This window comes from Coffea eugenioides, chromosome 3 (assembly GCF_003713205.1).
Source record: "Coffea eugenioides isolate CCC68of chromosome 3, Ceug_1.0, whole genome shotgun sequence".
Taxonomy (NCBI): domain Eukaryota; kingdom Viridiplantae; phylum Streptophyta; class Magnoliopsida; order Gentianales; family Rubiaceae; genus Coffea; species Coffea eugenioides.
This window is the reverse complement of record NC_040037.1, coordinates 17008051-17026572: the sequence shown is the minus strand read 5'-3', so window position 1 is coordinate 17026572 and position 18522 is coordinate 17008051. Positions and strand designations below refer to the sequence as shown.

Here is an 18522-nt window from a genome sequence, read left to right as displayed (position 1 = left end):
GCTGCTGAATGGATGACGTCTCTATCTCATTAACCCTACGAGTGGGGTTACTCTCACGGTAGCCAAACTGCTGATCTGCCATGGCTTCAATAAGCTCTCATTGTGACGCCCCCACTTCTCCCTAAGGTGAACCAAAGGGTATCCGCAGGACGCCTGCCTAGCTCTCGCCAGGACTCAAGCAATTCCATTCAAGCTTATTATCGATCTACACAACACACGTAAATAAGTTAAATACAGTAAATGCGGAAGCGTTCAAGCTTAACAATAGTCATCCATTATCCAACCCGCACGTCGGGTGTTCAAAGTACATCATGATTCTCAAAAGTTACATTTCAATTCCAAAAGTACAACCCAAAACTAAGGCATAGCCAAAATGTAATAGAAACCCTAAACAAAAGCACATTAGGAGTGTTTCTCCAGTACACCTTCGAGTTCAAACCTGTTAAGGAAAACAAATCTACAGGGTGAGCAAAAATGCTCGTGAGGCCAAGAACACGCATGCAAGCACGTTGTTCAGGTAACAAGCCCAAATAACAGTTCAAGTGATAAATTACAAGTAATTCATAAAGCCAACTAAATGTAAACAGAAACAATTCAAGGATATGGTAGCTCTCAGGAGCTAAATTCCACTTGTTTCGCCAGTTCATTCGTATATCTTCCCGCGATGACTCTCCGTCAACCGGGTTGATATTTCCAAACAGTAGATCACCACTTACTTCTCATCCGTCCACCATACACCGCTTCGGGCCCGCACGACATTTATAAGGCGATACTCCACGAGTATGTCAAGCAAGATCTCTCAATAGATCAAGTTTATCATGTGAATCTCATGGTTCATCGAGGTTCCCGACCAATCCCATGCCGGCTCGAGTTCCAAGGTCGGCCTATGAGTTTGGGCATCCCCCATGTATCATGTAAGTGTCGAGGAGATTCACTCCAACGACGTATGCAGCCATAGCATACCATGTCATGTATTCAAGCATTTGACAGGTTTAAGCATGTATTTCAGGTCATGTAAACCAGGCAAATCATGTTAAGCATGAGTCATTTGTTTCAAATGAGAACGAGTGCGATAAAGTATACACTCGACTCCATTTTTCAAAACCAAGTAGGCTAAGCATGTAATCAGATAAGCCAAGCATGAATCAAGTCCATAGAGTTCAAGTAGTCATACACTTGACACTCACCGAGCAAATCAAGAAGAAATATTTTCTGAAAGTTCAAGTGTTCACTGTAGGATCCTCTTGAAGGTCCTCGTGTGCTCCTGAGCCAATAATAATGTATTATCATTCACGTGCCCCAATTATCAAGAAAGATTGTATGTTAATACAATCTAAGGAAATTTCACGAAAACGAACCTCAATTACTCGTAAATCGAGATTCAACTAGAGTTTCTTAAAGTACAAGAGCGATCGAGTTTTCATTTTAGAAAATCAAGTATAAAACGTTCAAGTAATATTGAAGGGATAAGGAGTGCTTGAAAACTCCATTCCTTTGGAATTCGGAAAATTTTCAGTTTTGATACGATATTTTGAAAAATCGTATCTCACATTCTACATGTCAAAAATTGGAAAACTTGGTACCGTTGGAAACCTCTTTGAAAGTACTAAAAGTTCTTAGAAGACACTTTTCCATGATTCTAAATGAAAAATATTCAAAAATGGGCTCAAAGTTACTGTTTCAGAGTACTTAAGGTTGTGTTGGGTTGGTTTTTTGCTAACTTTGGAAATTCGGTAAAATTCACACGTTGCAAGCTAGCCTCTGAAATTTGTAAGTCAATTAGAGTTGCAAGTAAGGTTTATAACAGAAAAAGCGGATCAAGAATCAGAGTTTCGAGCACCAAGATACGGTAGCTCAAAGTTAGGGAAAAATTCAAAACTGGTGAACAAATTTTCAGATTTGAGCTTCCAACTTTGGGACTTTAGTTAGGTATCGAAATGGACTTGGATTGGTACAAAATTTGGTAGTATCATACTCCTATATAAAGAGTATTCCTCTATCAAATTTCATGGAAAAATACCTTCGGGAAGGTAGTCAATCAAACAACCAAAGTTTCGAAAATCCTAAGATAAAACTGCCTTGAGCCTTTTGTTTTCCATTCCAAACATTTGGTCAAGGAAAAATTCCTCAAACATGGCTCATTAGTGTAGGCAAAGCCTAAGGAACATTCATGGTACATTTCGTAAGTGTTTAGTACCAAAATATTCAGTTAGCAAGTCTACACCAAGCCTTGCATCAAATCTGTCCAAAAGTTAGGGTTTTCAAGAGCAGGGCAGGTTCCGTATTTTAATCATAAATCACTCAACTTAACTTGGAATTGAGCATGGTTTTCATTCATAGAGATATAATTTCACAGAAGAAATCATTTTTAAATTCGGCACACAACTAGCTCGAATTCGAGCCACAAGTTGCAGCCTCAGCATTTCGTTCCAGTAAAACAGAGAAACAAAACAGTCGACTTTAAATGGTCGGTTCGGCTCACATACATGGAATCAGAATGTGCATTTTATACCGTCGGAAAGGTGGGAATTTCTAGTTTCAAATACCGCTAACGGCACTTGATTTCAACGTCGGAGTACAGAGTTATGGCCAAAACACGAAAGCTGGTCAGAGCATTATGGGAACAGTTCCAGATTTACTAGCTTTGTGAAATTGGTTCATTTGACCCACCAAACCTCAATATTTTTCAATGAAATTTTATACACCATCTATACAACATATAAGCATCATATATGAGTTATTACAACCCCAAAATTCCTCAGAAATAGGTACATTCAAAGCAGGGGCAGAATTGGAACTTTTTCCCTCATGCATTTCTTGAAGTTCATACTACTAATACACCATTAATCTACCATTTTGAGCACTAAACCAACATTAAACCCATCATCAATCATCAATCATCACATCAACCATCAAGACAAGGGTGGGAGTTCATAGGGCCCACCTTCCAAATTTTTCAACAATAACAACCACCCATATGAATACAAGAGCTTAAAGGTGTTAAACAACCTCCATAAATCAAGATTAGAGTGTTGGATCATTACCTACTTTGGTTGATGAACTAGGCAGAATTTTCGGTCCTTAGAAGCCCCAAGAAAACCGTGGAAAATGAGCTCCTTTGATAGCTAGATGAGCTCTCCAAGTGACAAGCTAAGTGTAGTTAAATTTTGATTGAATTTGGTGAAGGTTTGAGCAAAATTTGGAGATGAAATTTGCAAAACTTGGAGTTGTTTTGTTGCAGCTGATGGCCGGCCAAGAGAGAGACTAGGAGAGAGAGTGTTTGGTCCAATTTTAGCTTCTTAAGGAAGATACAATGTGTGGTACAAAAATCACCCCAAAGTCAACTCTCAATAGTGCGCATAGGGCGCGTTTGGGCTCGATTTCTCTCGCATTTATTTCACTAGTGCACTAAACCTCTAATGCACTTATATTCATACAAATATTATTCACTCTTAATTGTCCCAAAATAATGGTCTAAAGTCCCTCAATTAATCGCGCGCGTGAAAACGCGTATTTCCAATTTAGGCGCGATAAAGTGAAACCTTCAAGAAATTCTTATAACGATCGTACCACTAACTATCACTTGAGTACTTAAACCTAAAATTACCTATATTAGGACCATTGTACATGTCTCCAAGTTTTCGAACTTATTGTACTCCCCATTGGCTAAAGTTTTCAGACACGTTTTCACTATTTGCATTAATCGAGCTTTCAAAAAATTAATTTTTGAAACGTGTCACCTTAAAAATATAATGAAATCATAACTCCATGTATTTAAGTCTAATAAGGCTAGAAAATAATAATCGAAGCAAATATTCAAATAAATAATTAAATGAGCAAAATTAGGAGTCGAAAAATAATAATTTTTACGAGTCCTCACACTCACGCTTCCTTCGGTGTCTTGTTCGCCAGGATTCCTCCACTCGCAGTGTCAATGATACTCCTGTCAGTTGACTGGAGCCCTTCATAGAAGTACTAGATCAACAGTTGTTCACTAATTTGATGCTGCGGGTATCTAGTGCACAACTTGTTGAATCTTTTCCAATAGTCGTACAAGGACTCCCCGGAGTACTGCTTGATGCTGCATATTTCCTTTCTCAAACTCGCCGCCCGGGATGCTGGGAAGAATTTTTCTAGGAATTTCTTTTTCAATTGTGCCCACGTGGTAATACTACCTGCAGGTAGGTAGTATAGCCAATCCTTCGCTGCATCCTTGATAGAGAAGGGGAAAGCTCTAAGTTTTATTTGCTCCTCAGTGATCCCAGGAGGTTTCATGCTAGAGCAAACCACTTCGAACTCCTTGACATGTTTGTGGGGTTCTTCACCAGAAAGACCATGGAACGAAGGTAGGAGGTGAATCAACCCCGATTTCAGCTCGAAGGAGGTATTCTTAGCCAGAGTTGGGAACGTGATGCACAAGGGCTGGTGAGTCAACTCTGGGATAGCCAGCTCCCTTAATGTCTGGGTGTTGGCTATGCTTAATTCGTCTTCTACTGACTCGTTTGCAGTGGACAAGTGCCCTTCCTTCCGTCTCTTGGTCTCTTGCCTTCGCCTACGCGCTGCCTTCTCAACCTCAGGATCATATATCAATTCACCTATGCGAGAAGAACGGGGCATAAACTAGCAAAAATACCAAGAAAAATAAAATAAAAACCAAATTCAACAAGAAACAAATAACTCAGACGCCAGTCCCCGGCAACGGTGCCAAAAATTGACAGGTGCCGAACCTGTGCAATAATAATAAATAAAACCTAATTACCACCTAAAGCAGTCAATAATCAATTCGAGTACTGGAGTAGGGACTCTAGGTGTGCAATGGGTTACTTGATTCACCCTGTTCCCGAAGAGTTTGCTTAATCCGATATACCTGAATTAATTATTTAACTGAATTCACTAACTAGTAGACAGTGGTAAGTAGGGTCGTCTCCTCAAGGACTGGAGAGAAATTTATTCCTTTTCGAATCAAGACAAATTGGGGTTTTCACGATTAAATGCTAAAAATAAAGTAACTGCAGAAAATAATTAATTTAAAGAAATAATTGGAGAAACTCTAACCAAGGGTACACTTCAAAAATGGTTCATGCACTGATCATCGATTCAAAGATTTTTCCAACATTTATTAATAGATTAGTTATAGTTGTCATGCACGCGATAAACAACCAACCTTTCCTTGATTTATCGATAGCTAAGGTACGACCGTTAACTATTTCTCTAACCTAAAAACAACCCTAGGTACGACCGTAGGATTTAATTTCTAGATTGCATTAAGAATTAGAAAGGCCCATTCCTAACTAACAAACACGCTACGAGGGTTTGTTTAGGCTAGATTGTATGTTTCCCTGACATAAACCCAATTACGCTAGTTGCTACTGGGATAGAGATAACGAACAATTATGGACTCAATTACCCATATTTAGCCAAATAGCCTATAAGAATAATCAATTATTGCGCACTAATCAATCATACACAAGAGCTATAACAATTAAAAGCAGGAAGCATATAAATATCAATAAATGAAGAAGACAATTAAAAACGGTTTAGATCTCACAGTAGTCGTTGAACCAATTCATCAGTTGCTCCCTTGACTAGAAATAGGGGTTTAGTTCCCCATAATTAATCCACAGGCCATGCGGGCAAAGTTGGAAGAAACCATCGATTCCTTAATCAAAGCGAACGAAAGAAATTGCCCCTCGTTAATTTCGGTCAACCGAAGAAAGAAGAGGAAACAATTGATTATGGTGGTTTTCAATTGTTCTCCTAAGCTAACCGTACAGAGAGTACACACTTTCAATTTCTTCGGTCAAGGCTAGGGTGAAAAGCAATGTCAAAAGTCCTCAATTGCGGCTCCTCTTAGCTTTCTTTCTTTCCTCACAAAACATACGAGAGAGTGGGTTTCAATTTGCTTGATTTCCCCATTTGGTCAATGCAATTGGAAAAGCCCAAGAATTCTCAAGTCAACGAAAGATGAAAAGCAATACAAAGTCAGGAATGGAGGCTCTTGTCTCCTCTGATAGTTTTTTCCAAAACTGCCGCTCCCCTCCCATTCGAAGAACAAACCGAAAAGAAAACCTAAGCTAGGCGATACGATTCAGTCCTCCTTCGGCAATTGTTATTATTTTCCAAATTAGCCCAAGACCCCCCTCCAAATAGAATAAAGTAATATCTATTACAATTAAGTTTCTTCAGCTTCTCAAGCGGACCCCGCTGCTTGGAGTGCCCCCACGTACGACAAATCTTCTAAATTTTGATTTTAAGCACTTTTCAGCATCCAGTCCTGCAATTGGCACCAAAACAAAATATCAGTAGAATCCACTCAATTACTGGAAATATTTAGTCGAATAAAAGTGCATTAATGCCCAAAATACCCCCTAAAATGCACCCTATCAGTACCTCCCACCAAATCGGTGTGGTACTTACAATCGTTCAGTGGTCGATGAGGCATCGCTCCAATCGACTTATGCAGCTATAGCATAATTTATCATTTCATTCAATCATTCATTTCATTTCAATCAAGTCATTCATAATTCAGTCATTTCAATTCAATCAAGTCTTCCATGATTCATTCAAATGAGACCGAGTGTGGTAAGGTACATACTCGACTCAGTATTTTCAAAATCTCCAATCACTAATAGCAATTAAACACATACCAAGTTTACCTACACTTGACACTCACCAAGTAATTCAAGAAGCAAGGACAAGCGATTGTTTAGGCTTCTTTCGTGAGATCCTCTTGCAGGTTCTCTTGAGTGCCTGAGCAATTAATAATGAGCTATTACACACTATCGTTTAAAACCCCTAATTATCGAGGAGGATTGCACTAGAGTACAATCTAAGAAAATCTCATGAAAATGAGCCTTAATTACTCGTAAATTGAGGCTCAAAGGTGGGGTTTTAAAACACAAGAGAAATCTAGTTTTCATCTTTGAAATCAAATGTAAAACAATCTATCAATATTGAAGAAAAATGGAGAGTTCGAAACCCTCAATTTTCTTTAAGTTCGAAAATTTCAGATTTATAGAGCGATCTTTGAAAAATCGTATCTCACTCTCTGTAAGTCCAAAATTGAAAAACTTAGTACCGTTGGAAACTAATTCCAAAGTACTCAAAGTTTCTGGAAGACACTTTTCCATGATTCCAAATGGAAGACATTCAAATTTTGGGTTCAAAATGCTGTTTTGAATACTAAGGCAGTTTTTGGGGTTAGTTTTTGGCCAAGTTTGAAAATTTGGCAAAATTCACACAATGTGAACTAGCCTTTGAAATTTGGAAATCAATTAGAGTTACAATCAAAGTTTAAAACAAAATAAACATAACAAGAATTGGGATTTTGAGCACCAAGATATGGCAGCTCAAAGTTACCCAAAAGTTGTGACTGTTAGACCATTTTCCAGGTTTAAAACATAGACTTTGAATCTTTGGTTGAGCATCGAAATGAACTCAGAATGGCACCAAATTTGGTATGATTACACTACCATATAAGAGCTATTCCTCCGTCAAATTTCATACAAAAATTCGTTCGAGAAGTCGGTTAACAAAACCATTAAAGTTCTATAATTTGCTAAGGCAAATCTGCCTTGCACTTGCGTTTTCCTTTTCTCAAACATTTGGCCAATGAAAATTCCTTGAACATGATTCATTTATGAAGACAAAGTCTAGGAAACATCCAAAATACGTTTGGTAGGTGATTAACACCAAGGATTTCGAATAAAAAGTCCCAAATCAAGATTAGCTATAAATTAGTCCAGAATTAGGGTTTTCTTTCACGAAGACAGCTCTGAAATCTGGCCACAACTCACTGAATTCAACACAGAATTGAGCGTGGTCAGTGGCGTTGAAAACTACATTCATAAGGCTACAATTTATTGGAAGGAATAATTTTAAAATTATATCCACAACTAACTCATATTTGAGCATCAAATCACGGCTCAAAACAGGGCCTCCAGTACATATGAGAAACAGAGCAGGCAATTTTACAAGGTTGGTACGGCTCACTCAGGTGGAATCATGGCATGCATTTTATATTGTTGGAAAACTGGAAGTGTCTAGTTTCTAATGCCACAAACAGCACTCAATTTTGACATCACAGCAAAGAGTTATGGCCGAAACAAAATCACTGCCAGAAAGGCTCTAGTTACGTTTCCAGTTTTGCTACATTTTCGAAATCTCAACATTTACTCATCCAAATCACGTAATTTTTTGTGAAAACTTTCCACACAACCTATACAACATATCTACATCAAAAAAAGTCAATTGGACCACAAAAAAGTGCACCAAAGTGCACGGCAATAGCAGGGGCAGAAACGGTAAAATTTCCTTTTCACATCCTTTGAGCTTTCTTCCACAATACAACTTATTTTCACTAGATTAAGCACTAATCCAACATAAATAACATCAATTCTCATCAAATCAGTTCATGAAGCCATTGTGGGATTTCATAGAGCCCACTCACAAGATTTCCAACAATATAAAACTACCCACATGAATTTATGAGCTTACAAGTGCAAGATAACTTCCATAAACCAAGTTTTAAGAGGTTGATCGTTGTTTACCTTTGTAGATGACTAAGGTAGAAAATTTCGATTTTTGGAAACTAAAAAAAACCGTGAGAAGCAAGCCTTTTTCCTAGCTTAGGTTGATCTCCAAATGGTTTGCAAAGTGTGTGTAAATTTTGAAGTGATTTGAGTGAGATTTGAGTGGTGAAATGACGAAGAAATGTTCGTTCTTTCTTCCTCCTTGTGGCCGGCTGCTATGAGTGATATGGGTGTGCTTGCTGAAAACGAAGCTTCCTTGGGAAGCTTAAATGTATGGTTCAAATTGCCTCAAAAGTCAACTCTCCCTCCACGCGCGCACGCGCGCGTTTTGTGCTCGATTCCTCTCGAGTTTGTTTCACTAGTGCACTAAACCTCTAATGCACTTCCATTCATACTATTATTATTCACTCTTAATAGTCTTGAATGAATTTCTCAAATCTCCAATTAACCGCTCCGGTTCGATATACTCGAACTTTCGATTTGCACGCGTTACGGCGAAACTTCCAAGAAATTCTTATAACGATAGTATAACTAACTAACACTTGAGTACTTAAACGAAAAAATACCTATTTCAAGACTAATGTACAAGTCTCCAATTTTCCAAACTTATTGTATTCTCGAATCGATTATTGTCTCCAAACACGCATCTACTATTCATTCTAAACGAGCTTTCAAAAATAAATTTTTCAAATCAAGGCATTTTTAAAATACTTGTAGGTCATAGTTCCATGTAATTGAGTATAAAGGGGTTGAAATAAAATATTCGAAGTAAACGGCCAAATAAATATTTAAATGAACTCGTAATAGGAATTTAAAATAAGAAAATTTGCGAGTCCTTACACCTTTTTATAAAACTAAGAAAGAAAAATATAGTATATTCAATCATTTTTTTCCACACTTTGTATAAATCAACAAACTAAATCCCTAACAACTATCTAAGCATAAATTCTACAATCAAGTAGTTTTTCCAAAAGATCTCAAATTGCATGTATAGTATAAATACTTGCCATGAGTAAAAAAACGCACAAAACTCCATTGACAACCAATTTTATACCCCCAAACTAAACATCAATGTTCAAATACCTTTTTAATATAAGTTAATTGACCTAGAACCACTATTACAATTCTCATATGATCTTAAAAATATTAATATCTCTCAAAAGTAGAGAATAAATTCTATCTCCACAACAAAATCATAAAAAAAAAATTCTAATCCAATGAAAGAAATCATTATGTAATTATTGACATTTTATAAGAGTTTTTCTTAACAACAAACAAAAGATGACAAATTCCACATCTTTAGTTCTTCTTCCTATTTGAATCTTCAATTTCATTATATATTTCTCTACACTGACAAACGAACAAAGATAAATTGGCAAATTGCAGAAGACAAAATGTTCCAGAAAATTCTGCATCAAATCATCATAAAATCATTCAATTCTCCCAAGTTTGCATCAAGTCATCATCAAATTATTCAAATCCTTCAAGTGCTCGAGTTTGTCGAGGGCATCGATGTGCCTCAACTCTTGAATCATTGGAGTTCATCGAATCTTCGGAGTTCAATAACAGATCTGCGTCCTTCGATATCAAATCCTCAGGACCCGTCAAATACTTGAAGTCATCATCAAATCCATCAAGTTTTCTTAGAGTTCAGGAAGATGTTCGAGTTCTTCAAATTCGTCAAATCCTCAAGTGCAACTAAAATTTTAAATGGTTATGTCAAAAAGATTGAGAGCTAGATTTTTTCCCTGAAGATATATCCAAATGTCAAATGCTGCTAAAGCACAGTTTCTTTGTGGATCAAGAGACATTATTCCTCCAGATCTGCTAAGTCATGTGTTCAAGTGCTCTGACATCTTCAAATCGTCCATAGATCGAGAGACATTTTCTTTCAAGATCTACAACCAAGTGTTCCCTCGTAAAAGTTTTCATAGATGCTGTATAAATTATCAAATTATTGTTGGTAGATTCGCCCCTAATTTGTCCCTGAATCTGTGGTAGAAAAAGAGAAAGAATCAAGGGGCTACTTTTGCTTTCTTGAGAAAAAAAATTAATTTGTTCTTGACTTTCCGATGTAGAGTTGTACCATTAAATTTGGAATTAGTTAAATTGATAAATTTGTTCTTGACCTTTTAGTTGCTTTTTTGCATATATATATATATATATATTTCTCTACACTGCGAGTCTCATCATTTCCTTCTAGTTTAATACATAATCTACTCCCTTTGTAGATTTTGTAATTTCAATTTGATAATATCCTCAAAACTGAAGATAATAAAAAGAGGTTATATTAACTTGAAAATAGACAAGATATAGAAAAATAGATTTTTTAAGGTTTTGTAAATTTATTGCCTTAAATTTAAAAATTGTCTACTAAGTGGAGGGCATTATGGATATTTTACTAAATCAAGGGAGGTAAGAGTAATTTCTTGAACCTAAGGGGAGCCGAGTGAAATTGTCAGAAACCTCAAGGGAGGTTTCTGAAATTATCCCTATAAAAAATCATAGTAAAATACCCATAACATTAGTAGCATAAGTTTCAATACATTCATATTACGTACACATGAATTTATATGCGTAATTTTGCAGTACTAGTATTTTTGTACTTTTATTCGTACTTTTGGAAAATTTTGTATAAATGAGTATGTATAATATTCCATTATTTATCTATCCTTAATTTATTAACATATCAACGAAGTCTAAATCTTTAAAAAAGGAATGCAATATTGTTATAAAAGTGGTCACTAGTCTCAGAAAATTGAACATGTTTACCTTATTTAGTTTTGACTTTAAACATCCATCGCACAAATATGTAAAATAATAATAATATTTTCTCAAATAATAATAATATTATTATTATTTTCTCAAAAAAATCACATATTTTCTCTTTCATACAATTTGCGGGCACTTAGATATTTCAATTAATTGCTTCTATATATGGTTGAGATGTGAGAAATAAATCTAGTTCTTATGGGAAATTTTGGGGCTTAAGGCAAACTTCCCTTTTTTTTTCCGTTTATGGTTGAACCACTTATGACCTGCCATATTAAGATTCAATCATCCACGCAACTGAACCACTATGACTTACCGTATTAAGATTCAACCCTCCATACAACCGACGAGCATTCCTAATTCTTTGGCCATTACTATTGGGACCGTTCCCATTGCATTAGTCGTTATTTCCTTTAGTCAAATACTTGATGAAAAATTAAACCCTCAATTTCCTTTTTTTTTTTTTGGTGAGATTCTAGTCCATCTTAGGTGCCGAATTCGATGAGGTCTGAGTAGAATCATTTGACTTCTTATGGTTCTTATTCTTATTTCTTGCCTAAGTAATTTCCACAAATACCATATTAGTACTAGACATTATGAATTTGGCATTCAAGAATTACCCTCGAGATACTATGGCTAATAAATCAATTTAGGCAAATTTCCATCGCCGAAAAACTCCCAATTTGTTCCTTGAAGCCTATATAACATCCTCCTCCTCACTGCTCCAATCCCAAAATATTTTTCCTCTAGCAATTTTAGCATTAAGTAACCTACTTTTTGGTTTTATTTAAATCAATGGCTGATTCACAAAATTCATCAACCCGTGAGCAATGCCTCTACATGGCTAAAGTTGCAGAGCTAGCCGAGAGGTACAATGAGATGATGAACTACATGAACAAACTAGTTCGTGCCTCAGTATATCCAACTTCCGAATTAACTTCCGAGGAGCGGAGGCTGCTCTCAACGGCTTACTACCGCGTAATTTCCATGCATCGTTCTGCATGGCGAAAAATGCGATCTCTTGAGCAGAACAATGACGGCAACACAAACGATGATTTGGTTCTGGTTCAGGAGTATCGAGCCAGGATAGAAGCTGATATCTCAGAGATTTGTGATGGGATCCTGAAGCTGTTAGATGAAACGCTAATTCCCTCGGCTAGTTCAAGTGAATCGAAGGTGTTTTACTTTATTACAAAAGGAGATCATGAGAGGTACTTGGCTGAAATTAAGGGTGATGATGAACGTAGAGAGGCTGCTGAGAAAGCCATGCAATCTTATCAAACTGCTGAGGTACTATCTTATTTCTGTAAACTCACGCGTACATAAAAATGGTGTTAGGGACGGTCAAGTTACTTGCGCTGAAAGTCATGTTTACCAACGTTGACTGTTTGTGAATTGAATTACAAGCCCGAAAAAAAAAAAACATAACTTGGAGTAAATATAGTCTTTTATGCGCGAAATTAAAGAATGTAATTATTTTCTTTTTCTAACTTTTGTACACAAAGAAAAACATTCTTGGACGTGAAACTACACACACATATATATATTGTATGTATAATGTATATGTATCATAATCTTTATTCCTTAATTTGATTATTATTCCTATTATTTTCTGAACATGTATAGTTACTATTTCTATAGACATTGATAATACTTATGCTTCTATTTCATAACGTTAATTACACCATGGGCTTTGTATGTGTTTGTGTGTACTGTTACTAATTACATTATTAACTTTTTTTGGAGTAGGTCTTGTTAGGTTTTTTTTTTTTTTTTTTTGTTGGTTCCTATAAAGCGTATGATATTAATCTTATACCCTTTCTTCGAAAATTACTGGCTATGAGCTTGTAATGCTTTTTAATATGAATCTAAATATTGGAATTTCAAAAAAATATTGTAATGCTTTTTAAAAAGAATTGTTAGTTTTTTTTTTTTTTGGGTTCCTATAAAGCGTATGATAATTAATCTTATACCCTTTCTTCTAAAATTACTGGCTATGAGCTTGTAATGCTTTTTAATATGAATCTAAATATTGGAATTTCAAAAAAATATTGTAATGCTTTTTAAAAAGAATTGTTAGGTTTTTTTTTTTTTGGGTTCCTATAAAGCGTATGATAATTAATCTTATACCCTTTCTTCTAAAATTACTGGCTATGAGCTTGTAATGCTTTTTAATATGAATCTAAATATTTTAATTTATGGGCGAAAGCATGGGGGAGATAGAATTGGGCAAGCAGTAGTAGCAAAGCCAAAATTTCAAAATAGTGGGGTGAAATTAACATATGAGAAGCTTTATATGAGTTATCTTGTAATATGTAGTAACTTTGATATTTTATACTTTTCCCTTAATAACCAATGTAATCTTAAACTAAACTATAAATTAAAATATTAATCCAAAATTTGCAAAAGAAATATTCTGCTGATGTTTTAGTTTCATAATAGTATATGTACAAACTTAAAAGACAAAATGTACTTCGAATGAAATTTAACATGATTTGAATGTATGTTTCTTGCTTTGCCATATGGTTTGGCAATGGAACAAAGTGTTGTTTTGTAAGTAATATAGTATTACTCGAACTACATTTTAGATGTTATAAGTATAATATGATGACAGTTAATGAATTGCTCAAAAATTGTATGGTTACTTCTCCCCTTTTATTTTTTGTTCCCTTAAAATGTAAAGATGGGGCAAATGGGAATTATAAAATAGAATTGTTTGATTGTAGCTTTCGTGCATATACTTACTGAATAAAGTTTGAAAATGTGTAGTTTTATTTGTATATAAAGAATGATAACGAAGAAGTAAAAATGTGATTAAAGAGGAGAAATAAATAAAATTTTTGAAAGAAAAGTTAGGGGAAGGGGTGAAGATATGTAGTCAAAGTTTTGAGGGACAAAATAAGGAGTTAAAGTAAACTTTTGCAAATTTTTATAGGCTCAAATTAAGTTTTTCAAATGTGAGGGAAGAGGGGACGACAGCCCCTGCTAGTTCCCTTGCCTTTGCCTCTGGCAAGTAAATTCCTTTTTTCAACGCAAAAACTACACATAAGGTCAGTAGTGGCGGAGCCAACCCTATAATTCTTTTCTTGTAACCGTTGAAAGTAAGACATAACAACAATATTAAGATAAAGCATTACATTTGTTACATGAATAATATAATTTAAAAGCGACATATTCAAATTTACTAATTATAGAATATCTTTTTAGTTAAAAACATAATGAACCTTTAACAGTTCCTCACGGACCTTTGGTTTTGCGTGGCAAAAAGGAGATGAACTTTTTGTTTTTATAAAAACGTCACCTTCTTATTGAAAAAGTCGCATTCGGTTTATTTTTAGCTAAGCAACTTAATTAATTAATTCTTATTCTACGCTTTTTCAAATAATGTTTTTTCTATATTTTATTGAAATAAAAATCCTAAGTTAATAACAAACTAGTACAAGTTTCAAGGTGATTAATTTGACGTAGAAGGCATTTTGTTTTGAATTTTTTAGATCAAATTATTTGATTACTCATTAAACTTTTGAAATGGTATAGTTTTGGCAACTCAACTTTCAAGAGGATGAAATCATCCACGTCTCAAATCTAACATGCATATTTTGAGTCATTCTGCTTGTTTTTACCTTCAATTCTACCTTTTGGTTATGTCTCATGATTCGTGCGCATCTTTAAATATGGTAGGGTTGATGGTAAAAATAGACGAAATTGTCCAAAATATACATATAGGAAATTTAATAGGTAATATCATACTTTTGACAGTTGAGCGATCAAAATTATACCATTTCAAAAGTTCTAATGGGTAGTCGGGTAATTTGCTCAATTATTTATAGTCCATTTCCATAATATTACAAAAACAAGTTATTTGTATGTTTACTTCTAAACAATTTAGTGGGGCAATACTTAAATTTGTCGAGAATCTGTTGAAAGTTTTTGTGGTTAATGGGTCGTCCCACTGCCCGATTGCAGATCTGCAACTGCGCAGAAAATTTCTTTCTCAATTTTGTTAAAAAAATTGCTTATTATTATTTATTTTTTGTGTTATTTGATCAAACAGCAAATTGCACTGGCTGATCTTCCACCAAAACATCCTAGGCGATTGGGCGTGGCACTCAACTTCGCTGTGTTTCACAGTGAGATTCTGAAAGCATGCGAATCAGGTTGCAGCAAGGCTAGACTGGTAAGCTAATAGCCCTTTATACATAACTATTTAGAAGCATCATGAAGGATCATAATACTTCCTTCTAAGGGCTGTTGAAACTTCTGTGGAATATATAGCGCATGATGTTCATCAAATATTTGCTTAATCAAATCATTCTTGAAATCAAGTACCATTCAGTTTATTTTCAAGTTGGTAGGAATTTATATTCTTTAAAATCTTCTTTTAACTATTTTAAAGCACAATAGATTTTATGTGAATTTATTCTTTGTTCAGGCTTATGCTGCAGCTCATTCAGACGAAACCCAATTGCCTGAGGAACTCCAAGAGGAAAGCGCCGCGATCATGCAACGACTCCGGAATAATATCACTTTTTGGGATGCCCAAAGGACATTGGAAGATTATGCGGTTCATATATGATATATATAGTTAGTTAGCACGACAAAAGCAAAACTTTTTTTTCCTGCTCTACCATCGATGAAAAGGTATAGGGATAATTTTAGTACATTATTCTTTGGATCAAATTTTCAATTTTTGGCATCAACTAATTCCTCTATGGAGCCCTTTTAGTATTATTAGACTACAAAAGGCAAGCAATAACTTTGGTGCCATGCTAGCACGCAAGTCACCTAAGCATATGGACAGTGCTCTTTTGGAGCTAGCTTTTGGGTAAAAGTAAGGATATACTGCTTGTCTTAAAAGATCCTTGCCACGTACAATTGAGAGAATTCGGACTCTTAGCAGTTGTAGGCGCAAAAAGAGCATTTCAAGTTCCGGATCAGCCAGCCCCTGGGGCTTTGGTCTGGTGGTAGTAGTCTCCTTAGGTGAGTATCACTGCTAAGGATCAAATTTTTGATGAAACAACGCACACGACTTGAGCCGGTTCCTATGGGACACGTGTGGATTAGCCTGGATGCGTGCGTTTAGGATACCACATGTGGCTTCAGGAAAAAAAAAAAAAAAAAAAAAAGAAGTTGCGAATCAGCCAAGTTCAACTAAACCTGATCTAAGCTGTTGATCTGAAATTCATTTATATTTATTTACATCAAACCTATGAATTTCAAATTCAACGATCTTAGATCAAATCAAGTGAGCTCCGATGATCCAATTCGTCCCAATTGCATGATGCCGGCTTCAGTTGCAATCAACCGCTTTGATCCCCAATCCGAATCACACTGTGATCACTTGCTTGAACAGGATTGCCGACCGGTGGCAGTAGACTAATCTGCTCTAAGACTTGAACCCCAACGAGTATTGCTTGATCAGTCGATGTCAGGAAAGCTAGCGAAGAATAGGCCATTCAATGTCTGGGGCATAGATGCCGAAAAATAAATAAATGAATTCAAAATTAGCGTACCTTGGTTTAGATTCATCCAACAATATTGATGCCTAAACTTGGTTCATCACACCAATTAGCTACCGTTGTAATTCTTTCTTCCAGACACACATGGCCCTTTTTAAACTACTTCCTTTTACATGCTTTTTTGACTTAAACCTTATCAAATTAGACTTGCTTCATCCAATTCACGAATATATAAATGACAAACTGAAACTGAATAAAGTTCAAAACAAACAAATCCTGTCAGACCATTTGTCTGGCTTTTAATTGGCAGCAACATCGAAAAAACATAAAGGGCCCTCAACAACAATACGCCAAAGCTGACATCGAAGATGTTTATCAAAGAAATACTGACCAAAACAACATCTAAGAAATCAACCAGTCCATGATGGATGAAGAGTATTTAGCATGTCCACGTCAATCTCCTCATGACAGAGAGAGTCTTGAAAGAAAACAGCTGAATTCGAGTGGCAAAGCTTGAAACAGGAAGCTTTTGGGTTGCAATATTCGCAAGAGCATCAATAATCTTGAAACAAGTGTTTGTCTTAGACTTAATTTTTTAAGTGGGCACTGAGACACATCCAGGTAGTGGTATCAAGATTACCTCTATAGAGGAGCATCCATTACCCCTAGTCATGGATTACTCTTCATTTGGCCACCCAAACCTTTCTTGTTGATTGCAACCGTTTATTTTTAAGAAATTTATTTGTTTTGATTTTGTCTTTTTCAGGGTGCAATAAGTGAACTCTCCATTCTTTCTCAAATACGGTTGGAAATTCATCACATTGCCATGGATTTGGATCGCGCAAGTCATAAGGGGAGTATTTTCTTTTACTCTTTATTTATTTTCCTTTTCTCACATTGAGGACAATGTGAAGTTTAAGTGTGGGGGAGGAAATATTTGAACTTGCAAATACTTTCTATGTGATGATATTTTGTGGATTTAAATGCTTAGAAATGTTGGAATTGTGTTTGAATTATTTGCCATGTGGATAATTTGATTGAAATTGGATTTGTTGGCAGGGAGTTTTCTTCCATTTATATGGGGAAACTCCGTCAAAATTTTTCTAACATCTTGTCCAATATTTCACTATAGCCCAAAAGTTCTTCAATTTTTTTCATTTTTATTTCAAAAAGGGCCAAAGTATTCCAACCTTAAGTGTTTAATTCTTCCAATTGTTGAAACTTTATATGTATTTTGGAAAGTTTAGTCCTCATTTAACTTGAAAATGGTTATTATGCAATTAGGATTTTTACATTTTAGAAAGTATATTTGGTAAAGTGAGGAAAATTATGCCTATAATTTTATATGTTTAATGAAATTTCTTCTCTTTACTTAATTTTATAAGTAAGTGATTGATATAGTTGATAAAAGGTTATACTCCTCCTTTGATTGTTCTTATATATTTTCTAAGAGGGAATATCTATTTATTGTCCTTTATTTTTGAAGAAAAAAAGTAGAAAAGAAAAAAAGAAAAGTAAAAAAAAAAAAGAGAAAAGAAAAGAAAGTAAATAAAAATTGTTCTACTCCAATGATTCTCGTACCAAGTAACCGGGGGTTGGTATCTACAAATGTCGACATTCGCGTAAAAAGGTACTTGAATTAAGAGTATGCATAGCAACTTGAATAAGTGAAATGTTGAGTAACCGGGGATCTTCACCTAAAAGTGTCGATTTTCGCGTAAAAAGACATTCTCACTATTTAAGTAAAACCAGTATGAATA

General features: G+C 35.3%; 1 protein-coding gene across 1 annotated transcript; it reads left to right on the top strand.

Moving 5' to 3' along the window:
- Positions 1-12098: 12098 nt before the first annotated feature.
- On the top strand, positions 12099-15879 carry LOC113766206 (14-3-3 protein 1-like). Its single transcript, XM_027310417.1, has 3 exons — positions 12099-12593; positions 15358-15480; positions 15736-15879. Exons 1-3 carry the CDS (start codon positions 12099-12101, stop codon positions 15877-15879), a joined length of 762 nt encoding a protein of 253 aa, XP_027166218.1.
- Positions 15880-18522: the final 2643 nt, after the last annotated feature.

Bases quoted from the DNA above. Each gene is read 5' to 3' on its own strand.
- LOC113766206 (XM_027310417.1), top strand. From the start codon at position 12,099: ATGGCTGATTCACAAAATTCATCAACCCGTGAGCAATGCCTCTACATG. The intron at 12,594-15,357 runs GTACTATCTTAT...TTGATCAAACAG, and splicing joins AATCTTATCAAACTGCTGAG to CAAATTGCACTGGCTGATCT. The intron at 15,481-15,735 runs GTAAGCTAATAG...TTCTTTGTTCAG, and splicing joins GTTGCAGCAAGGCTAGACTG to GCTTATGCTGCAGCTCATTC.